The sequence below is a fragment of the Bacillus rossius genome, chromosome 5 (assembly GCF_032445375.1).
Source record: "Bacillus rossius redtenbacheri isolate Brsri chromosome 5, Brsri_v3, whole genome shotgun sequence".
Lineage (NCBI taxonomy): Eukaryota > Metazoa > Arthropoda > Insecta > Phasmatodea > Bacillidae > Bacillus > Bacillus rossius.
The window spans coordinates 38,562,947-38,588,764 of record NC_086333.1 but is presented as its reverse complement, the minus strand read 5'-3'; the positions used below and the strand labels follow the sequence as shown (position 1 = coordinate 38,588,764).

The 25,818-nt window shown below is 38.6% G+C and overlaps 1 protein-coding gene across 2 annotated transcripts in view; it reads left to right on the top strand.

Annotated features, from left to right (window-relative positions):
- The window catches only part of LOC134531723 (28 kDa heat- and acid-stable phosphoprotein-like), a 61,031-nt gene extending 36,232 nt beyond the window's left edge, over positions 1-24,799 (top strand). For both annotated transcript variants that reach the window (XM_063367564.1, XM_063367562.1), the window contains exon 6: positions 22,615-24,799. In XM_063367564.1, coding sequence (XP_063223634.1) covers positions 22,615-22,682 — 68 coding nt within the window. In that variant the 3' untranslated portion in view covers positions 22,683-24,799. The remainder of the gene's footprint in view (positions 1-22,614) is intronic.
- Positions 24,800-25,818: the final 1,019 nt, after the last annotated feature.

Genomic DNA, 25,818 nt, shown 5'->3' with positions numbered 1-25,818 from the left:
AGCAGAAGTTAGGGCTTTCATAGAAAAGCTGCACTGTTCAGTCACATTATAACCATGGCAAGAACATTAGGAAGCAGTTTCTTCCCAGTGAACTGACAATCATTAGCCTATGGGAAATTTATTGTTATAAATCACCAAGCATCTGCATGTTGAATATATTTACTCTTGGACCATATTTGTAGCATTGCAGAACCCTACCCTCCTAATTAAATAATTTTCTTTTAAACTTCTTTTCTGTATATACAAGCAGTAATAAGTCAATGTTTTTTGAGTGATGTATAGGTTATGAAACGGTAGAATCAGACGTTACGGCTATTAATGTATGTTATTTGCACGTGCTCTGTGTTTTAAGAAGGTATTTTGTATTTTATTAGACATTTTTAATCATTACTATTTTTTATGTAATTATTCACAATTGAGCTGCTATTCTAGATTTTTACCTGTTTAGGCCTACTTTTTCAGGTTTTTCTCAATAAGTTTAATTTTGTAAAGTAATTCGTACTATGATTATTGTTCTTAATTTTAATTAACATGTTGCTATATAATTATAGATCACAGGACTGTGTCTGGGCTGGTGTGATGGTTAGGAAGAGAGGCATGAGAGGCCTGTAAGTGGGAGCGTGAAAGAAACAGTGCTTCCCCGCCAACCGAGATAAAGACGGTAATTCCCCCACTGCGTGGGAACTGAGTGATAACTGCTCTCTCACGGTGTGGGAGAGAGAACGAGAATGGAAGTCCCCGATTTTGATGGGAAATTGAAAAGAGATAGATCAGGGGAAGCCCAGAGTTCTGTATGTAAAAGGTTTTTTCATGTAGTGTAACTTGTTTGTGCCGGAAATTAGGCATTTCGTCACCCTTTTTAATTTTTTTTATAATTTTAAATTTTTTGGGGTTTCTTATTTTTTTTAAATTTATCTGGTTGTTAATGGGGGTGATTTACTTTTGTTAGGCCGGTGTACGCCACGGATTTAATCTTTGTGCCAGTGGACCGAAGCCCTTTCCCAGGGGGCCAATCTGATATTTTGCTGTCTAATGTGGACATGGTCAGCCCGGTTGAAATTTCTCTCGCCTGCAGTCACGTCCCGAGTTTGTAATTTTAATTCCCTGCATGACCGAAACTGCATAGAGCAGCTCCTGGGCTGCAAGCTGCTACCTTGTAGAGACCTGCTGAGAATAGCATGTCTCGTCACGAAGCAGTCTCCAGTGGAGCTGCGTTCCCACCGGAGTGGCGTTTTCTGTGCCCCCCCCTTCCTCTCTCTCCACATCACTTTAGTTCTGAGAAATCCAGGAGCAGTGACCTGACATGAACTTAGCCAAGAGACCTAAAGAGACCTCCGCGAAACCTAGCGGCAGAAAAAAAAGCAACTTCACCCATGGTGGCCAGCGAGCTGAGACTACTCTCGTGACACCTGGCGGCGAGTCAGTTCACCGCCTCCGTTAGTTCCGCTTTACACCGCCAGAGCGCAGTGCCGCTACGCCTTATGGCCCTATGCTTTCTTCTCCCGACCTGTTGAAGTCGATTGTTCGTTGCTTTCGTTTCGGTCCGGTAGAGAGCGCGCATGTCGTGTTCTTGTCACGCCCGCCTCGGACTCCTTCGGAAATCTTCGGCTTAGAGCCGAACCTTCCCCCCTTCCCTAGGGCTTTAGCGCCTGTTTTAATTAGAAGCCTCGTCCGCAACCGCGGGCACTTTGTTCTCTGTGCTCGGCTACTGACCACGTGTACTCGGCTTCCTCTGCGCTAAGAGGCTTATCGCGGGAACGGCGAATTTCGGTTGCACTAAAGATGTAGTCAGTTGCTTAAGGGATGTGATCCCATTTGTACAGTAGCCAGGCAGAGGTAGTTTTTAGAAAAGTCATGCATAGTTAAATTCTTTTTATTTATATTTAATTCTAAAAATTCTGGTTTCCTTCGCGCATCCGCGAATTTTCGGTGCGCGTCATCCTGATGTCGGCGCGAGACACCTCGCGAGCCCTGTGTCCACACCCTGTTTGGTGAGTAATCCGTTTTATTTTTTTCCCAAATTCCCGTTGTTGGCTTTCGCGCCAACTGTGTAGGACTGTCTGGACGCAGGTCTAATTCGTTTTGAATTTGGACTGTGTTTCAGACAGGGTCGAAGTTACGGGGGAGAAATTGCCCCCGCATGATCTTCGGGACCTCCAGCTGATCCCCCCCCCCCCCCCCCCCCCCCCTTGTTAGAAGAGTTTGGCCGGCAGTCCGAGGTCATCCTGGAAAGACCCGGGTGATGTGAGATATATATATATATATATATATATTACTTAAATAGAAGGAACTAAAACAAAGATACCAGCGAGCAGTGTTTTAAGGACGTCATCCTCAAGAATCTGTAAAATCGAGGAAACCCATATATATATGTAATTGTTGGGACATTCAAATTTGGTGCTATTTTTAAATTTTTGATTATGTAATAATATTTTGTTAAGGTGTAATGTGTATTGTTTTAAATTATTCTGGGGCGCCCCCTTTAACTTCGTTAATTACTAAGATTTTATTGTCAAATTTTAATAATGCGAACACAAAATTCCTTAATAATAAACCTGGAAACCTATAGACCAAGCTACCGAGGTTGTGTATTTATTTATCAGATACCTTCTTCATTGTAACAATCCACGAACTCCCAAGTTACTAGTGTGCAGGGAGTGTAAATTTTCTCTTGTTCACCGTCTCGTGCCCCCTCTGGTAATTAATTTTTATTTATTAATATTTGCCCAGCAGTTTCCAAGGTCTCCTTGATTAATTTAAAATAATATAAAAATTGGGCACGAGGGGCGTTTCATGTTCTATGATTGGCTTGTATCTGTAAGCGTGAAAGAAGCGTGCTTGTGATTGGTCGGTGAGGTCTTGTGACGTCTACTCCCTGCTTGGAGAAGAGTGTGGCAGGACTTCACCAGTCGTCTGTCGAACGCTGGACGAGTAGGTCGCGTTCGGTGGCTTCTCGCAGATGATGTAATAGTATTTTGAAGAGATAATTTCACGTTGGTGGTCGGAGCCAGGCCTATTATTAAATTAACCTAATTTTCTGTATATTTTGTTCGGGTATAATTAGAAATTACGGCCACCTTCGTAGGCGTTTTGGCTCGTGGCGAGATTCGTTTTTCGCTGGGTGCGGCACTGTTCGAGGTCGCACCATCTTCGTGTACTTGCAGTAAAACATTACTGAAGGACTTAATCGACGTTATTATTTTTATTATTAAATAAAAGGTTTAACAAGCTAAAATCGGATCATTTTTATAGATTGTTAAAAACGAAACAAGAGGGTCTACTTAATATTTTGTATGACGGCCAAAATAATCAAGTCCATCTAAAGTTACCTGACCAAAAGGTATGATATTCACAGCAGTTGTACATCAACATTTTCACTGTTTGTAAGCACAAAAAATGTTACACAAGGAAATAGTATCTTGTATCTTTCACTGTATGAATAGAATAGATCTTATTGGTGCCCACACACTTCAGTTTTTTGCAGATTGAAGTGGCATTTAAAATAAGAACCAGATGGTTTTAGGAATATTAAGCATGTAGTTAAACAGGAAATCACCTCAAGATATTACAAAGATACAGTGATCTACCCTATTGTTGGCCATTCATTTGTGCCACCAGATAGGGTGTTTGGCTGTCTTAAACAACGTATTAGCAATCTGTACTAATGGCACCGGAAGAGTACATTGAAATCTTCAAAAAGGAATGAACTGTGGTTAAAGTGTCAACTGCTGATGGAAATTGTAATATGTATGATTAGAAGAAAGCTGTGAAATCTGTCATGAAACTTTCAAATTTGTATTATTTCCAGTTCTTGGTATCAAATGATTCATTCTCATGAAAAGTAAGATAGGAAGTAACATCATTGTACAAGACGAACTGAACCACAACCGTTATCTTGGTGTGGCTAAATCCCTACCAAATATTTTAGTAGAACAATATAGGAAACTGATGCATTTTAACATGGGCAATGCAGGAGACACCTGACTGCAGCAATCTTAGTGGCTTAGCCTGAAGAACACCCCCGAAATTCAATTTCCTTTGTATTGCAATAGACGATATCGGCACAGATTTTCTCTCGTCGTTTGAAATATTGTTGTCGTAGAGTAATGAATTCATACTCGAAACATTTTTATGAAAACATTGTATTCATAATCGAAACAAGTATATTGACTTGAAGATTATCAAAAATGACAACTTTAAACATGATAACAAAAGTTCAAAGAAACCTACCTAACTTTAAAACTGAATTTTTGTAAATAAATCAGTGAAACATGTTAAAACAGCATTTTAAATGTAGCTTAGAAAATTTATCAACTGTTCAAAACAGTGAACTATTGTTAAACTACATGAAATATTGCAATATTCAAATAGAATGACAGGAACTCAATTTTCAGAATTTTATATAATATTTTTATAAGAACACATATCTATACTAATATAAAAAAAGTTGAAGAGTTTGTTTGTTTTTTGTTTGAACGCGCTAATCTCAGGAACCACTGGTCTCATTTGAAAAATTCTTTCAGTGTTGGATAGTACATTTATCGAGGAAGGCTATAGGCTATATTATATTATCAATAACATTAGGGATCCTTACTAAAAGTCCAATTTAGAATCAAATGCGTTGGAGGGGGTTAGATACAACATGCAGTACACGTACGAAGAGTGTGTTGACAATGCCGCAGGCGCTAGAAGTTTATTTCCTATTGCCTATTAGCATTGTTGCCACGCACTAGATGCCTTATCATTCTTAATTTTTCCATACAAGTAAAAAACACCCGTGTGATATTAAAAACTAAGCAATCAGTACCCTCATAAGAGTTCAATTAGTATTTAAATACTTTTTATCACTTTAAATCGCAAACCTAAACTATTTTTTTTCCCTCTCTGTGTGTTTAATTTGTTTTTTTTCTTTTACTAGAATTATTTTTAATTTTCATTTTTCGGACCATTAATAATTTTCCTCTCCCGTTACAATTCTGACAAGGACTTTTGTGTGTGTGTGTGTGTGTGTATGTATATATTTGTGTGTGTATATATGTATGTGTGTGTATGTATATATATAGTGAAATACCACTCGCTGACTCACTCCTCACGAGATCTCTAAAACTATACACCCGATTGACTTGAAATTTAGCATAGTTACTCATTTTGTGATGTAGACTCACTAAGAACGGATTCTGCGGAAATCCGATCCCAAGGGGAGTTTCGGGGGCGTAATATATCAAAATTTCCAGTTTTTGGTAGGAAATCACCATGGCAACGGCTGTTGCTTTGTTGATGCTTCATTCGTCTCTATGGCAACGACTATTTCATTGTTGGTGCAGTCCTCATCACTGTTGAAATTTTGCGGGTACTTTAAATATCAAAAATTGCCCTTTTTTTCAAGTATATATATTTTACAGACTTGAAACTTCACAGTAATGTTCCTTATGTTACGCAGGATGACATTTTCCGAAAATTAGATCCCATGGGTGGTTAAAACCAGGCAACAGTGGGTACTTTGTCTGCATGAGAACAGGATTTTGCATTGTTCATGCCTTCTGCGTCTCCATGGAAACGGGCATCGCGCGGCAGTGGCGTACCCACAAGGAGGGGCTTGTATAATGATTAATGAGCGGCGCAAGAGTGATCTGCCTGTAGACTGCCATAGCGAAGTATGGGTACATCAGTTGTACGTTGCGTGCACGAGTCGGGAAACCATCGGTGCTATTCATTTTCTCTCCGGTACTTTATACAGCATTGTAATAAATTTTCACTAAATTTTTTTTTTATTTACCATTACTGTAAATGAGAGATGTGGCTTAATTTATTTCCATTAGTATAGCCGTGCGAAGCCAGGTCGGGCAGCTAGTTCTAGATAATTGTGTTTTAAAAATTTGCAAAAAATATTTCAAAAAACATTAATACATATGTACATAAAGTAGAAGTATTTAAAAGCATTAAATTTTGCTGATTTGCATTTTCTTTACTTCATACTCATTGAGATGTTTTCCTTAAAGGATGTAAATACACTTTTTTCACAATTAGTTGAAGACATAATATTATCATTATTATTTTAAATGGCAGGTGTGCAAAATTTCACCAGGAAGTACCAAAATTACACTTAAAGGGGACGGAAAGGAAAATGGGGTTTGTTTTTAGGAATCGTATGTTGAAAGTGACATTTTACTTATTTTGAAGTCAAGTGTTTAAAATATTATCAGGTTTGGAATAAAACTTTACATTTGTACTATAAAAAACATACACTCAAACATAAACTCTTCTTTATATTTATGTATATACACTAATTTGTTTATACACAATCATTTTGTTTATGTTTATAAGGTTTATTTTCATTGTAAGTAAAAAAAATAAAGGTTATAGTCCTACCTAGTATAAAATAACCAAACCAACAGACTGGGTTGTGCATTTGAAGTTTTTATAACACTTACTTAAAGAGTAAAAAGTAATTTTCTTTAACGATGGTGTTAAGCTTTAATAATGAGTCTCATAAGAAATAGTAAAACTATATGTTGAAATGGGTGAAATTCGACCCCATGTACTTTCGTACATCAGGCACGCATGATACCACGGTGCTAAATACACCTATTGTGAACACAAGAAAACAGTTGTGTAACCAAAGTATTGTTCTAAAATTATAATGTATTTATAAATTTTATGCCTGTTTCTTTGTGTGTCTTAAAATGTATTCCAGAACATTTTTGCTAGCACAGAGATTTATTTAGCACACCAATACACTTGATATGTCCCCCAGTGTTCATATAAGCGATTATATATAGGTAAATATAGCAACTACTTGGGCACCGATGTGCCTAAGGAATTTTAACTTCAAAAACTATTTCAAGCAGTTAGCAACATCGTAATTGTTTTAAGAACCAAACATTGCAAGAACTTGTTCAACCAAAATAAATAACTACAAATGCAGTTAAACGTGGGGGGAAAAAAAAGTACATTCTAAATGGCCAAAATACTCTGATCACATATTCGCTAACGGCATAGGATCAGGCCGTGCCACTAGAATACACTGCACAACATGTCTCCCATCTTTTTTGATGACTTTCCTTTCTTGTTCTACAGTAGAACCCTGTTATAATGTTTTTCAAGGGAGCACAAGAAAAAAACATTATAAGCAGGAAATCTCAATTTAGCACCTAACAATGTTCGAGCTTTGTACCAATGGACTCACCAAGCTATGTAAACTACTTTAATGTTAAAACCAAAGATAGTATACTTGATACATGAATTTTCTGAAACAAGCCAACAATTTTTCAACTTCGTCTTGTTCCCTGGTTAAATTTTGTTTGTCTTTAAAGATACACTGCCACATTTTTTTGTAAAATTGTCTCACGATTCATGATGACAACAACATTAAGAGTGAGAACGTCTACTCCTTCGCCACCTGAAAATGTTTAATTTTGGGATTTCTACGTAAGAATGAAAAAAAAAAATTATTTGTAAGCAATAGAAAACACTTTTAGTTATGCCCTCGCTCAATGGTTGGCAACTTAAATATCGTAGGACTATGTACGTGCATCTGAATACCCACAGGTATGGCAAGGAAGAGAAGAGTTGACTAAGGGTGCCAACTGACACGTAACTATGAACATTTTGTACCTTCAGTATATTGCATAAAATTGTATTTTATCAAACTTCATGTATTGTATGGCAGTGATTGTAAACATAAACATACATAAAGGAAACTTTTTATCGTAAGTGTTGGGATAATTTGGTTTTAAAACATTTTTTCCCCATTTATTGAATGTTAGAAAGCAAACATTATAAGCAGGAAATTACACTATTTATGAATGTTATATGCAGGAAATAAATACATTGTCCTTATGGGGGAAATATTGGGACTTTAAAAATATAACATTACTAGATAATGCCCGGCATGCGTTGCAATGCCTCAATCAATTTTTTTTTGTAATTTTTTAAACTTATACTAAGCATCTCTCTTCATCTCTCTAATTCTCTATCTCTCTATCTCTCTATGTATATCTCTATAACTCTCTCTATCTTTCTATTTATATCTCTATCTCTCTATATATCTTTCTACATATATATCTCTATATATCTTTCTAGCGGACCCGACAGGCATTGTCCTGTCCAAATGTACTTTTTGTGAGATATGGATATGGCGGTAAGTATTTCTACGCTGAACATTTTGTATCTTCTCGTTATACATACCCCTCCTCTTGGGCACGCCACTGCCGTTACCAAAAACCTTTCCCTTGGTTACGCAGAAGGCAACAACAATGCAAAAGCCCGTTGCCATGGAGGCTAATTATCAACAATGCTTAGTTTTTTTTAAAAACTTTTTTTTTTTTTTTTTTTTTAAGTTTTTTCTTAACTCAGAATCGAGATAAAATATCCAATTGTGAATCTAAACCATCCTCGAATCCCCGTGAACTCACACAAAAAATTTCATCAAAATCGGTCCAGCCGTCTAGGAGGAGTTCAGTGACATACACACGCACACAAGAAATATATATATAAAGATAAGCAGGAAAACATTATATGCAGGAACATTATAACAGGGTTCTACTGTACTACATTCTTTGTCTCTACTGAAACGAGGAATGTCTATCACCAATCTTAAAACTAAGTTGGTTAACACTGGAGTTTTATACCCATTATGGGGAAGTTTGGGTAACTATCCCCAGTCTTCAGTATTATAAGTCTGTTATTGTTGGTCCACCTACAGTAGATGATGAAGACCTTCAATCTGAGATTGTGGATATAAATGAAGACCCATTCACTATATTTTAATATTGTTACCCATTATTAAAAACAATAAACGTCGTGGGAAAACTACTGGGTTCGTAAATGGATAGCTCAATTAAAGATTTTACTACAGAGTTTTATTGATTGCCAAATTTTACATCACTAAAAAATAATCTTCTAAAAATACCTAATAATCAATTACACCTAAAAATGTTTATTCTCCAGTCACTCAGTTTTTTTTACACACCGCACACCTCGCTGGGCCGCAACTCTCGTCGCAGCACACCTCGTGGACCTCCGTCGCGGGACTCCGCCGCCACACTCCGCCGCCGCCGTCGCACTTCCCTTCGCCGAGGATTCGACTCAATGCTTCACTCGGGACTCTCGCCGCACCCGCAACACACTCGTCACCCAACTCCCCGGGAAAACTCCCTGGGAGGCCGGCATCCTGGGCTTATATAGGCCCAGGCGCCACTTTTAGAATTCACGAGCGCGGCTGGGGCCAGTCGCGTCATTCCGCGCCGACCCGACGCCAGAATTATCGAGATAGGCGTCGGCAGCTCGCGCAACCCCAGCAGCCAGGTGTCAGGTTAATGGCGCCGAGGCAGAGCGCCGGGCGGGGAGCGGGAGGATGAAGGAGGTGGAAGTAACAACCTTCTCAAACCACCAGGCGCGCGGCACGTCTCATGTTGCGGTGGCCACGTGGCGTCAGTGGTCGTACGGGGCCGCCTGATAGCTCCAAACCTGCGCGCTCCGCAGCCCTGCTCACGCTCGTAACAATATTGTTGCAGAAACATTCATAAATATATTCTGGACGTGACATGTTTTGAAAAGTGATACTTCTGACAGTATATTGTTTTGTTTTCTTTGAGTACAGGAAATCTCTATTGTGTATGTATTGATACTGTTAAAAAAATTGTTTTCTGTAAGTATCACCCTGTTCATTGTTATTCTGTCTTCATGTAGCCAGAACATCTGCGTTTGAACAATGACAATACTGTTGATACTTTCTTTCTTTGAGCATATTCTGTTTTATTCAGGAAATCAGTATGTACATACATGAAATATTGTGACATACATATTTTATTTCTTTGTGAATTGCCCTGATCTTTATTTTAGAGTGTCTTCTCCCTTATTTATAAACAAACAGGATCCTTCCAGTTGTAAGACAGGACTAGTCCCAATTCAGGTTTCAGAATTGGACATATCTAAATTTGTAATACAATCATACAGAAAAGATGTCGATGATTTATGTAAATTTCTTCACTAAGTTAATGTATTTTTAAATTATTTTTGGCACCATAAGTGGTTTGTTACTATATTGATTCAATACTCTATGTTTCGTTTGCAACTTAACGATGAGCACTTTCACGTTAGCTATCTACACACGAACTATAATCTCTTACCACGTACACACGTAGTAAGGGGAAACAGTTGATTATACTTTTAAAAAACAGCTTAAGTCTGAAAATGAAGCATCGATGCGCTTGCCGCCTAGTCTAGTACTGCCATGTTTATCACACTGCTCGGTCGGCGCAACACCACACCTTGGCGGGAGTTTTAAACGTCCTACAGACCCAACACACTAAAAGAGGTTTTTTGTATATACTGCAAAAATTTTTGTTTTTCACCAGTTCCTTTTTTTTGCAAATGGGCGATAGATGTGTGCATGTGTGTATTTAGCATCAGTGTTGTGTGAAGTAAATAAGCATGAAGGGGAAAATTTCACAGCTTACATACACACGTCTTTGATAAAGGGCTGGCATACAACAAATATTTTTTGTCTCTTACAGCTCTCTGAGCCCTGCATAAATGCATAAATATTGTTACGAATGTGAGAGGCAAGGACGCAATGCGTGCCAAGTGCCTGGTGACTACGCACTGCCACTGATGTCATGTGTGCACACCTTTTGGGATTATAGCAGCTCGATCTCGTCACCCTACCCCATTGCCTCCCACGCTTCTTCCTCTGCGCTGTTATCTATTCCTTGGTGGCCTGGGAATTCCGTGTGTAGTGGCGTGAATAAGCACCCTTATTCTGAATGCTTCAAGTGTCAAGTCCATCTGAGATAATGCGACATATCACAATTACTCCAGTCCGTTCCAGAAAGGATATAAAAGCGGTGATGGTGGCCTCCACGGGAGTTTCGAGAGTTCTAACAGGCGAGTAAAGTGAAGTGCGAGTTCGGCAAGGAGCGGCGTGATGCGGAACATCGGGACCATGCGAGTGCAACTGAGTGGCGCGGGACTGTGTGTGTGGACAGGAGCGTGGTAAGGGGCGAACCACTGTTGAGCCTAGCTCCAGTGAGGAGTGTGAACTGTGGACTAGACAGATATTTTTATTGATTGATGAACAGACATTTTTAATTGCCAGTGATTTGTGAACAGACATGAAGTGTCGTGTGGGGATTTAATTAGTAATGTAATTATTATTAGTAAATAAAACTGTATATAAATTAATTGGGCTATCCTTACAGACCCATTTTACCCCATTCGTAACATTTGGTTTCAGAAGTGGGATAGCTCTAATTAAGTGATTTATGAATAATTAATAGTGAATTAAAAAATATTTAATATAATTTAAAAAAAAATAGAATCTATAGATTTTCGAGATTACAATTGTTATTAGGAATTGCAGTTAGTTTTGTGTTAGTAAAGTTAGTGTTAGTTGTGAGTAGAAGTTTGGGCTATCTCCTAGATGAAATTATAGTGTAGTAATAGGACAGTAGTGATATTGATAAATTAAACCTATGTGGACAAGCAAGATGGCTGTCGATGAACTTAAGAGTGTAATAGCTTTCTTAGCCGAGTTGAAAAATTATATTAAGAAAATAATTATTAAAATGGATTGTAACCAGGATAAAATGTAGAGTAGTCAGGAAGAGATAAAGAATGAAATGAAGAGTGGCCAGGAAGAGATGAAGAATGAAATGAAGAATGGCCAAGAGGAGATGAAGAATGAAATGTAGAGTGAAATAAGAAATAGCCAAGAAGAAATGAAGAATATAATGAAGACCAGATTGAGGAAATTAAGAATAACTAAGAAGAGATACAAAACTAAATAGTTGCTACACAATATGAAGTGACGAACGAGATTGATGAAACAAGCATCCAGTTCGAAGGTAAAGTACAGTGTTTGGAGCATTGTCATGCACAACAAGAACAGCAACTTGCCCGACAGGAACAACAGCTAGACGGACATGAGGAACTGATGGCATAACAGCTAACTCAACTCCAGCAGGTAACCGAACACTGAGTAGCAGCTGTAACTGAAGTATGCCGACAAATGATCAAGGAAGCTACAGCTGCTACGAAACTGAGAAGTTCTTCCGTGGAAGCAAAGGTGCAAGGCGCAGGAGATGGTCACGCAAAATTCAAGCCACCCACCTTTGATGGCCGATCGTCTTGGGCTACCTACAGGCTATAGCACTTGTCTTGGCCCTGTGAAGATTGCTGCTCTAGCTGCTTCAGACCATATCCGTTCCCGAATAGAAGGGACTATGCTGTACTAGTAGAAGCTCTTGAGCTGCGATATAGCAGCCGACACATGGGCGAGGTATGTAGAACAACCCTCAAGACATGTCAACAGTGATCCTCAGATACATTACAGGAATTTGAAGCTGAAATTAAGCGACTCGTGCACCTCGTCTACCCAGAAGCACCAACAGAGTTCCTCCAGCAGCTAACCACCATTGCATTTATAGATGGAGGTTCAGCAAACTCTTCGTTTGGCCCGGCACAAGAGCTGCAATGTCTTGGTGCATACCTAGTAAATCGAAGGAGCACTCAGTGCCTCAAGAAGCACAAGCATTAGGTCCAGGAGAGCTGTACTGGAGCCCTGCAATGAAGCAAATGCCAGAAACACCACTAATGAAGATATTATCAGGGCATTGAGGAAGTTATTGAATGGCACTTCAGGTACCCAGATCAGAAGAGCAGGAAGATGCCCATGGTGCTAGGACATATCCAGTGGGACTGCCCAACACGCAGGAAGCCATTGCAACAGGAAGAGAATCAGGAAGAAAGACAGGGAAATAAGCAGTAGCAGTTGTGAGGGAGTGCATGCCAGCTCGTAAGGAATAGCTGATTAGAAAACCCAGCCACCGGAAAAATTTCACATGTGCATGGGCAACTGGATTTGGAGGTAAGGATTGGAACTTGAATATTATCACAGACCTTTGTTATTGCTGATATCACTGATGAGGTAATTCTAAGAGTGGACATAATGAACCAATATTCGTTATTGATTAGAGGTGTAAATGTAACGAAAAAAAGTGTATCCGTATGTATTCGTTACTATAACAACTAGTACTCGTTACTATAGTATCGTTATTACTCGTTACTTCTGATACCGCATAACATGCTATGTTATGTTGCAGCAACGAATCGAGTCGTATTGTGTACGCGTACAGTATGACGTCGCGTAAATAATAATAAATAGAATATAAACAATTAAGAATATTTGATAATTAACAGTTTTTGTTAACCAAGAAACAATCAAATCTCATTAGAGCGGCTTTATTATATTATCTCTTTTAAGATAAGAACAAAAATACGCGAAAATACACAATAATAAAAAACAAAATCATACATATTTCTAATTTGTAAAAAATACTTTCTTACATTGTTTCTGTTCCAATCTCAAACTTTGTCTACACACATAATACCTTTAATAAACAGTAAAAAAACTTGGACGACGAATTTCCAAATTATACATTACTTAAAATAGACAAACATCGTTCTTTGTAACGTAAATTCATCGAATATGCGTGCGCATGCGTAAAACATACAAAAAATGCGAGTAACGAACGTTACTCGTTACTAGATGGTGCACCCGTTACTCAGAACCGAATACATACGGTTTGCTACAGCTCTATTATTGATATGGAAGGACAGGTACTGCACATAAGAGGGAAAGAGGTAATTTTGTTTACCCACGATCTATTGGACGTTCCTGTAATGCAAGTGGTAGTTAGCGAATTTGTTTCAATTCCAGCAAGCTATGAGCAGATAATTGCAGCTAGGATAATGAAGACCTTGGGGGCAACATGACCTAACTGATTGATCCAGATATGACATAGGATTGGAGAAGTTCCTGGTTGCTCGAAGCATTGCAAAGGTTGCAAGGTTGTACCAGTCAGGGTGGCCAACCTTGATTCATGAACAAGGGTTCTAAAACAGGGAGATCCGATAGCTAGCTGTAAACTAGTCTCTTGGGTTGGATCTATTAGACATGCTGAGCAGCCACTGAACCCAAATCTAGAACATTTATTAAGGCAATGCCAAAGTAACCTCACAGATGAAGAAATAGATGTTACTACCAGAATATATTATTCTTTGAGGAGAACCTTGGGAAAACAAGTCTGGTCTAACATCTCATCAACACAGGTGATGCGGAGCCAATCCGGCAAGCCTTTAGCAAAACAGGAAGAAGCAGAGAAGTTAATTGCAGGTATGATGGAGGACGGTGTAACAGAACCATCAGCGAGCCCTTAGGTTTCCCCAGTCATTTTAGGAGCAAAGAAGGTTGGCCAACTGAGGTTCTGTGTGGACTACCAGAAGCTGAATGACATCACAAATAGGACAGCTACCCCCTCGCTTGACTATTTCCTAAGACTAAAGAGGGTAACTGGTGTATTCTGGTAGCAATGGATTACTTCAGTAAGTGACCAGAGATGTCTGCATTTCCTAACCAAGAAGCCACTTCCATTGCAGAAGCACTAGTGAACATCTTCATTTCCAGATTTGGGATATCATTGGAGCTCCACTCAGTTCAAAACCGCAATTTCAAGTTTACAGTGTTTCAGGAGGTCTGTCGGTTGCTGAGAATAAATAAAACCATGACTATAGCCCTACACCTTCAGTCCAATGGCGTAGTAGAGAGGTTGAACAGAACTCTCAAAGAACACCTTGCCAAGATTGTGGCCGACCATCAGTAGGATTGGAATCAGCATATCCAGTCATATAGACATATAAGGCTGCCAGCCATGACCACTGGGCAGACCCCTGCGAGTATTGTGTTTGGACAAGAGTTGGGGCTGCCCTGTGACGTCAAGTTCAGTCGTCCTCGCTATGCCGCCAACTAGTATTTTTGGCACAATTTTAAATTTGAATTTTTAAAAAATTAAATAATGTCACCAGTCATTTCTTTGCTGCAAGAACTTAAACATTTTCTTCCTCCTGTACACTCCCATTCAACCTTTGTCAGACCTGTCTCCCCAAGTTTTCCCAGCCCTAGATCCGATTTTTGCCGAGTCTTTGCCAGTCAGTCTGGGTATCCTTTTATTACCGCCTTGGCGTACTAATGTTGCCTGTAATTCGCCTCCAATCCATGATGGGAACTGCTTGGTCCTGCAAGCTCTCAGGGCAGACTAATTCCAAGACCTCACCTGACACGAGCACTTCTTGACATGAACTCAAATCATCTTCACCAAAGTATAGTCACGCCTCCGGGTCCTGTAGAGCATCTTTCCCACTGTCATCAGCAGCCCCCACACACCCCACCTCTCCAAGTTTTCCTGGGAACACTGGCCCAGAGCAATGACCAGCCACTAACCCTGGCCAGGGTCAGCCTCTCCCCAAGGCCACAACACTATTCCCAAAAGTACATGCTTATGCCACCTAGCGGTAGTTTTGCGAATCACTTCCCCTGGGAGTTTGAACGCCTGCCCTCTGGCGTCTCCCGCAGTAACCAGTACCCCGTAGTTCCTTCCCTGGCCACCAGAGCGCTGGCCTAGTCCGTTCCATAACCCTCCATGCTGCTAGCTGTCGCCTCGTGCGAGACGACCTCTACTCGGTTTAGCCACACCTCAGTAGGTCGTGCTGATATTGGCCGGTACCACCAACTTCGAGATATCGAAGTCTGCTTTTCTCGACAAGCACCTCGGTTATCTTCGGAACCTTTCGGTCCGAAAGCCGAAGCCTCCCCTCTTTCTTTTCTTTAACGTCGCCTTTTAATTACGAGTCTCGGCCGCCTCAAACTTACTGCGCGTTGCGATTCTGGACTGGCTACTTCACATCTACGTCATCAGGACGCCTCTCTGTAATTCTTTTAAGATGTGATTAACTAGACAAGGGATGATTCCCTCAACGGTAGTGTTTAGGCGTTATTCAGTCCGTGTAGATCTAGCTCGAGTAGTCATGTAGTAGTCATCATAAACAATTAATTTTTTTAAATTATGAAACGTTCACGATGGGTTTGTGTGCTCAACGCCCGGGCAGATCCTGGAAGGCATCACCCTGTTTGGTGAGTTTATACTACCTTTACTCCCCGACCATCATCGTGACTAGAAGGCATGCTTATTTTGCCAACTGTCTGTGAATCAGTCCTGAACATATGTGTTTCGGATCGGTTCACAGGCAGGGGCCAAGTACCAGGGTACAAGTACCGGACCAGTTTACAAGTACAGGACCAGTTTACAAGAACCGGACACAATCCAAGGACCAGATCAGTCTCCACGGGCCGGATGTCTAAGGCCCTCTTGACATCCCGTCAGCTGTTCCACTTCGTCCAGCAACCTTCAAACCGCCAGCCCTTCAGTTTTTAAAAACCTTTTTGGACTAGCTTTCAACTACGGCGTTGTTCAGATCAGACAGCCAGAAGTTTCCTGCGACTCCTTAACATGTTTATTGTTACGAACTTTATTTAAATTATGTTAAAGATTTATTTAATTGGCCGGCCCATTCTCGTAATAATATGATTTTAAATCCAGGTTATGTATGTTTTTTTTGGTAATCAATTTATAATATATCCAATGTGAAAATAAACCAGAAGTAAAATAAAAACAGCGGTACTAATATCTAGACGAAATCATTATTTTGCCTTCTGAAACCAAAAGATCCGCTTGTTCCCCCCCAGTCTTCAGGGGAGTGAATTGTAACAAAGTTGTAACATAACTTGGGTTTACTCTGTTGTGACTGAGGAGTGTGACCTTGCCGAGAGCCGATCAGCACCACTGACTATGTCAATCGTCTGGAGGAGCATATGGTATTCTTACATGATCAAGCTCGTAAGAACGTCCAATTAGCGACAAATCAAATGAATATCAGGTAACAGGAAGGTGATTTGGTCTGGCTATACAACCCGCAGCAAAGGAAGGGCAGGTGCCCTAAGCTTCAAGCAACATGGAAAGGCCCATATGAAGTGCAAGAGAAATGATGTGGTCTATCACATCTGGAGGCGAAAGAGAGGGTGAATGAAAGTGGTAAATTTGGACAGATTGAGAGAATATGTCAGAAGAGATGTGTTACCTGTTCAGAATGAATAGTTTTCTGGAGGGAACAATGTTATGAACGTGGGAAGCAAGGGCACAATGTGTGCCAGGTGCCTGGAAGCTCCACACAGCCACTGACATCAAGCGTGCATACCTTTGGGGATTATAGCGGCCCAGCCTCGCCACCCTACACTCCTGCCCCCGCGCCTTCCTTCCTCGGTGCTGTTATTCTAGTTGCTTCCAGCGTCGGGTCGGCCCGAGATAACGCTACACGTCACAACTACTACAGTAGGTTCCAGAAAGACTGCCAAGGGTATAAAAGCGGTGATGGTGGCCTACATGGGAGTTTCGAGAGTTCTAACAGGCGAGTAAAGTGAAGTGCGAGTTCGGCAAGGAGCGGCGTGACGCAGAGCATCGGGACCATGCGAGTGCGACTGAGTGGCGCGAGACTGTGTGTGTGGACAGGAGCGTGGTAAGGGGCGAACTACTGTTTAGCCTAGCTCCAAATTAGGAGTGCGAACTGTGGATTTGACAGATATTTAGTGATTAATGAACAGACAATTTAAGTGCCATTGATTTGTGAACAGACATTAAGTGTGGTGATTTAATTAATAATATGAATATAATTTGTAAATAATAATAATTTATTTTTAAAAAATTATTTGTAAAAAAACAGTATAAATATAATTGAGCCATTTTTACAAACCCATTGTCTCCACTCAAAAAATAATATGCATCCTGTTTGTTTTTGGTGTTTTTTTTTTTTCTTTCTTTCCGGTGAGTGAAAGGTTGCATTGCAGCATTCAAAAATAATATTACTTAGGCATGCAGGTGAAGTTAGTTTCTTGTTATTGCTTCTGAGAAATGAGGTTTTATCATGTTAGTATGAATAATTATTTTGTCTTTTTTTTTTAAGTTAAAATAATACTTGTAAATAGCATTTATTTTAAAAAAATCATCACACAGAATGGAATTCTTGTCGGAAAGGTTAGGGACACAATTGATTCAGGTCTGGAAAACCAGAAAAATTCTTATTTGGAGATTACAAATTTTTAGCAACGCTGTTGCAATTTTGCATATACAGTAAACTCTCGCCAGTCCGTGGCCCGAGAATCCGAAGTTCTCAGAAATCCGGGGTATTTCCGAAGTGACATGATCGTTACTGTTTAGATGTATGTATCACTATTCTCAGTGGATGATAAGAGCGACGCTCACTGATATTTATAGCGCGGTAAAAGGCTCTGAACTGGCGCGCAGTCATCTCGTTCCCGTCAGATAACTGTGAAATTTGAGCGGTGACCGTAACATTATATGGCGGGAAAATAAAGATAAAGGTGTAATGCCTTTTCCTCTGGTGCTTTCAAGAAATTTTTTAACGGTTTTTTACACCTAAAACTTCAAAACCATGCCTTTTAGCCATTTTAACTCCTCTTAATCCGATATAAAAAAACAGTTGGGCATTAGCAAATTCTTAAATGCTTTTCGTAAACAGACTCCAGTCGGATATTTAGAGTAGGTTGGAAATCGCGTAGGTTTTCCTGAAGCTCTGGGCACCGTGTGTCAGTGTGTGAAACATGTTGCCAGTGACAAGTTTCCTAGCTGTGCGCGGCACACGACTGTAGTTGTCATGCGTCACACGCCGGGAATGCTGGCCGGAGGGAAGGTGAGTATAGTTCATTTGCGGTAAAAATAAATACTCTAACCGCCCTGCTAAATTTTTCCATTAAAGAAATTTTGAAGTTTCAGAGATTTTCCAGCAGAAATAATGTTCTGTAACTAACAAACAAATTGTATCAAAAAATTAACGGTAAATGGCTGCCGTGGGGGGCCTTAAAAAAATGTTCATTTTACCGGGAATGGACTATACAACCTGGCTTTCGTCGCATGCAGTGTGGAGTAGGGGAGGAAGGATGTTGACAGTTTCACACGCAGAAAATGGCTAGAGGGCTGGAGAGAGGGAGAGAGATGGTTTGTTGTCTGGGAGGGAGAGGTAAGCCGTATGACGTCATGCATCCGCTGCCTTTGCAGCCGCCAGCCTGTCTAGACGAGATTCTCGCACTCCCACTTACGTCGCACAAGCTACTGCTGCCGTGTTTTTAAACGGACTGTCCAATTTTTTTTCTCTTCTTATACGAACATTAGTAAGTGCACTATAAACCAACACAAAATATATGCTGCATGTTAAATAATAGCTTTGTATAAGCTTTTATTGTGAGTTTTACCATTTTTTCCCCGATTATTTTTGTTTTGTGCCAAAATTTCAGATTTTTTGATGGTTCTAGTGTACAATTAACTAATGATTTTTTTTTTATTTCTCCCGTTTCTCTTTAGTTTAACTGGACTGGCCGTGTGTCTGTGAGGGAGTGGCCTTGAGTCTCTTGCCAGCTACGTATCGCTTCTCTCTCCCGCCCCTCCTAAATTCACTTCCCCTTATCAAGGGGCTTCCCGTTTCAGCGCACGCCACATTGCTACGCCTAGCTCTTTCACATCAAAGTGCGACTTCGGGTGCCATTAATTTAATTTAAGATGACTTTAAATTACTTTTTACACAATTTACTACCAACTTGAACAAATGGGTGTGTTAAATTTAATCAGGCCAGGCTGTAAATTTTCAGGAAAAAAAATTTCTCGGGTGCTTCATTTACTATGAATGGACTATACTGGTATTGCTTACGTACCATTCTGTTAACTTCTCAAGTGTCTTGTTTATTATGACGTCCTGTGGTAGTATTACATGTTCATTGACTACCATCTTATCTTTTAGAATTTTTTTTTTTGTATTTTAATGAAAATTTTTCAAAAATCCGAAGTTTTCAAAAATCCGAAGGTCATAAATCCCCGACACCCACGGATTTGCGAGAGTTTACTGTAATCAGGTTAAGAAAACACTAATTTAAACCTCTTTTTTGCTTATTCTTCTTTCCATAGATACACATTAAAACTAGAACTAAAAAAAAAATAGTAATTGCTCTTAAATGCTGTTAATAATAATATTTTAAATTTTGAGCTCTTGGTATTATTATTTTTGCAGATTCCGGATGTTAATAAAGAAATATTTTTTAAATAGGGTTTATTTTTTAGGCATATCCCTGCTGTCAAAACAGGAAATTGCTTATAGTTGTCACAATGTCATTATTTAGGCAAAGCCTTGATTATGAATTTTCACCTGACTCCTTACATTTTCATCTTTTTGGTGACTAAATGTAGTGCTTATATAGGGGAGAAATCTATAGAATTTTTCCTAGCTCAGTGATGACCAACTTTACTCTCCTTGCGGGCGAGATTTCGTTTTTGAAACTAATTTGAGGGCCATACACACATTAATTGATATTGCATAATTTTTTTTTACAATACTTTTTCTCATATGTTATTTACAGTGACTATTAAATAAGATATGTGGCATGTAATAATGTAACAGAAATAATTTTAAAAAAAGATCAAATATATTTTAAAATAATGTACACTTAATATATAAATTACATGAATAGATATGTTTTGTTCGAGTATTTCTTTGAGAAACCTGTGAAAACTGTCTACTGACAACTGTATTCTACATACAGTAAACTCTCGCCAGTCCGTGGCCCGAGAATCCGAAGTTCTCAGAAATCCGGGGTATTTCCGAAGTGACATGATCGTTACTGTTTAGATGTATGTATCACTATTCTCAGTGGATGATAAGAGCGACGCTCACTGATATTTATAGCGCGGTAAAAGGCTCTGAACTGGCGCGCAGTCATCTCGTTCCCGTCAGATAACTGTGAAATTTGAGCGGTGACCGTAACATTATATGGCGGGAAAATAAAGATAAAGGTGTAATGCCTTTTCCTCTGGTGCTTTCAAGAAATTTTTTAACGGTTTTTTACACCTAAAACTTCAAAACCATGCCTTTTAGCCATTTTAACTCCTCTTAATCCGATATAAAAAAAACAGTTGGGCATTAGCAAATTCTTAAATGCTTTTCGTAAACAGACTCCAGTCGGATATTTAGAGTAGGTTGGAAATCGCGTAGGTTTTCCTGAAGCTCTGGGCACCGTGTGTCAGTGTGTGAAACATGTTGCCAGTGACAAGTTTCCTAGCTGTGCGCGGCACACGACTGTAGTTGTCATGCGTCACACGCCGGGAATGCTGGCCGGAGGGAAGGTGAGTATAGTTCATTTGCGGTAAAAATAAATACTCTAACCGCCCTGCTAAATTTTTCCATTAAAGAAATTTTGAAGTTTCAGAGATTTTCCAGCAGAAATAATGTTCTGTAACTAACAAACAAATTGTATCAAAAAATTAACGGTAAATGGCTGCCGTGGGGGGCCTTAAAAAAATGTTCATTTTACCGGGAATGGACTAGACAACCTGGCTTTCGTCGCATGCAGTGTGGAGTAGGGGAGGAAGGATGTTGACAGTTTCACACGCAGAAAATGGCTAGAGGGCTGGAGAGAGGGAGAGAGATGGTTTGTTGTCTGGGAGGGAGAGGTAAGCCGTATGACGTCATGCATCCGCTGCCTTTGCAGCCGCCAGCCTGTCTAGACGAGATTCTCGCACTCCCACTTACGTCGCACAAGCTACTGCTGCCGTGTTTTTAAACGGACTGTCCAATTTTTTTTCTCTTCTTATACGAACATTAGTAAGTGCACTATAAACCAACACAAAATATATGCTGCATGTTAAATAATAGCTTTGTATAAGCTTTTATTGTGAGTTTTACCATTTTTTCCCCGATTATTTTTGTTTTGTGCCAAAATTTCAGATTTTTTGATGGTTCTAGTGTACAATTAACTAATGATTTTTTTTTTATTTCTCCCGTTTCTCTTTAGTTTAACTGGACTGGCCGTGTGTCTGTGAGGGAGTGGCCTTGAGTCTTTTGCCAGCTACGTATCGCTTCTCTCAACCGCCCCTCCTAAATTCACTTCCCCTTATCAAGGGGCTTCCCGTTTCAGCGCACGCCACATTGCTACGCCTAGCTCTTTCACATCAAAGTGCGACTTCGGGTGCCATTAATTTAATTTAAGATGACTTTAAATTACTTTTTACACAATTTACTACCAACTTGAACAAATGGGTGTGTTAAATTTAATCAGGCCAGGCTGTAAATTTTCAGGAAAAAAAATTTCTCGGGTGCTTCATTTACTATGAATGGACTATACTGGTATTGCTTACGTACCATTCTGTTAACTTCTCAAGTGTCTTGTTTATTATGACGTCCTGTGGTAGTATTACATGTTCATTGACTACCATCTTATCTTTTAGAATTTTTTTTTGTATTTTAATGAAATTTTTTCAAAAATCCGAAGTTTTCAAAAATCCGAAGGTCATAAATCCCCGACACCCACGGATTTGCGAGAGTTTACTGTACATGCAAACAAAGATGACTAGGTGTTACACAATGTGTATAATAAATAATACAGCATGATATTTGTTAGTTGAAAGGTTGTTTAGGTGGGCTGTATGAAAAGGTGCCGTGGGCCAGGTGTGGCCTGTGGCTGCCAGTGGGCCCCTCACTCACTCTCTTAGATGATAATTAACAACATAAAAAGCAATAACAAAAAAATAGCAAGTAAACTTGAGCCCTTTGATCAGAGCTCTGCTGTTGGTGTGCAAAATGACCATCTCAACACTGTTTTCTCTTCTCTAAAATTCTTATAGGTCAGCTATCAAATTTTGTGAATTTTTTTTTTTGTTACAGAAAAAGAAGCAGTGAAGCAGTCAAAGACTGCTCAAGTACAGAAGGCACTTGGGAAAAAGACAACTTGATTTTGCCTATGATTAAGATCTCACATGATTACCTTCAAACACTTTTGAATAATTGCAATAATTCTCATTTTTATATACCGTATTTCGCATGTATTTTCTTGCTGTTTAATTCTCGAAAACCTCAGATGGATTTTTTTTTTTATTGTTAATGTAGGGTGTTGAAGACTGTTACTTTCAATGCAGCCAGCTGATGTACATAACATAATATGCATCCTTAAATTAAATTTAGCATTATCAACTAGACTGCTAGTTAAATTTGCGGATTGTTTTTTGTTTTGTTTATCTAGTTTTTACTTTATGTAACTAAACCCTTTTTTGTAATTTTCCCTGCTAACAAGATTAAAATTTGTTAAGTCCCTGGAGAAACTTCATAACTGTTTTTTACTGTAGTTCAATGGTCTTATTTATTAATTAATTCATGATGGTAATTTTTTGAATTTAAATTGTATACTGTGTGCTGTGTAGTTCATTAAATGCAAGAAAATATGGGAATATTTAATTTTTGCTACACTGAGTTATTACTGCACAGATTTGAGTCAAATTTGATGATAAAAAGTTTAAAATTGCATACAAACTTAATTATTTAAATGATATTGGGATATTGCCTTTCTTCCTTTCAGCTGGTCATACATGACATGAGTAAATATTATCAGTAAATTTAAGACTTGAATCCACCAATTTTATATGAGGAATACACTTTTAAGTTGGCCATACAAGTACACACAGAAGCGTAGATTTGTGGACTCTTTTTATGGCGTTATCTTCCCTTTCTTTACCACTGTTTGCAACTTCTAGATTGCTCTCAAATAGTAGTTATTGACTTGTTTGACTATGGGTTACCCAGCATTGTTTTCACATTAACTTTTGTGATGAAAGTGAAAGTTAAGCAGACTTATAGCTAAGATAACACAAAACAGTCAATCAAAGCAGATTAAATTTTTTTTTCTTTTACTTCTGTAGTTTCATTTTTACAGATGTCCAGTGGTACTTGCGATGATGTAATTTTAAAGTTAAATTTTGTCTCTGTGATCTTGAATGTTTTAATGATATACAATGTAAATATTTTTAAAAAAATTTAACTTATTTGTATGTATATAGAAGATGAATTTTGAAAAAATACATTCACACTTAAGCTACAAAATTGTGGATGCACTCTAGAGTTAAATTTTCACTTCGCTTATTAATGTTTTTTTCCAGGACTTACATATTTTGATTAATTTATCATAGCCGCAACACTTAAAATGGCATTGAATTGTTTTAAAGATTTGATTAAAAAATTGATGCTAAATTTACATAATGAGCCCTATGTTACCTACAATGTAAATCACCTTTCAGATGAGGCACAAACATAGAGCTGCAGAGTGATGCAGGTGGGTCACTGCATTTTTGTGAACAAAAGTAAATACAACGGCATTAATTTAACAGCTGTTTGACTTGATTTAGTTAATGCACCCTCTCCTGCGACATGGAAGAAAAACTTACCGTGGCCATGTTTTCAAGGAAAAAACCATTTAGATTCAATAAAGATTAAATTGAATACACAGACATATACGATGTTATCCCCCATTTTTTAACTGTTCACTGTTAAACCTGCATCTAGATTAATGCCGGGCTTAATGGTTAGCCACCCACAAGGAGTGAAGCTTGCCTTGCATTAGCACTGCCTGGGGTGTTGTGAAGTCTCACAAGCTAATTGTGTTTATACAGCACTAAACTTAACTTGATGTAGTTTAATTAAACATATTATGATAAAAGTGCATCCCCAGTATTTTCGTTATTTCTGATGTGCAGCTGGCATGTCACGAGGTGGCCCTCAACTGCTTCGATGTCACGTGTGTTCCTTGCAACTTGCTTAAAAATTTATGTTCAAAATGGGCACATTTCAGACCATGACACAAGGAATCTTATTTGTGTATAAGCAGTTAAATGGAAGAAAGTCAATTTCTAAAGCCGCTGTTGTTGCAGTAAATTGCCTTTATAAGTATCCAGCAGATCCAAGTAATTTTTGCCCAATGCACCTGTTAGTGTATGGCTATTATCTAACTTTAAAATTGGCAGCACTGAAACAATGTTTGAATATAAAACCATACAAAAATAAATTACTAATGAAAAATGCACTATAGTCGTTTATTTTTATATTTTGTTAACCACTATTAAGCAGCTGTCAGTATATACCTTTAGAAGATTCTACACAAGTGTTGATGATATTGTAACGGAACTGTGTATCATCAGCACTGAAATTTAAATAAACAAAAATAAAGGTACAAAACAATTTCAATCAGAAAAGTTAGGATAGTGTCTTAAGGTAGAGCTGGTAACTCGGGACCTGGAAAGTAAGATGTCAGCCTGCTATACAGGAAGCTGTTACTTTAAACATCTGAAATAAAAATGTCTTAAATTATTGTCAACACACTTAACACAGTTTATTATAAATATATAACAGTAGAGGGTGACAGTGACTTGCTTTTACAATAAATACACTCCTTTTTAGAAGATCGAATTTAGAACTCCCTTAGTTTCAGAAAATCAGACATGTACCTACTCCTGAATTAAATATGTATGAAAACTTACATGTTTGTAATAAAACTGTTAAGCTGCATAGAAACCCATAGTCATAATAATTTAGCCTAACTTAGCCGCCATATTCTCTTACTCAACGAAACGTCTCTCGCTACAGGTGCACGGACATTGTCTTCTACCAACAACATGCAGTTGGAGTGGGTTGGCAGGCAATAAGCCCCCTCCCCACTCGTGACATGCTTAAATAAAAAGTTGCAGAGCTTAAGTTGTCTTAGTATGAAAAAAAACATTAGATTTAGGCTTAACGAGATTGAATTTGAAACTACAGTTACATAACATTAAAAGGATGTGAATGAATTGGGTTTTGCTTTATTGTAAGGCTAACCAGCACGTATTTAATTTCCTATAAATTGTTCGTTTATTCATCAATAAAATTAGACATTCATTTCCTCATATAATAGGTTAATTTTTCTTGTTCAAGTTACTTGTGATCCTGTAATTGAATCTTATTAGAAGCAAAACATATGTCACAAAGCCTACCGAGTATAAAATAACCAAACCAATGGACTTAGCTATATATTTAAATATACATATTATAACAATTATTTAAACAAAA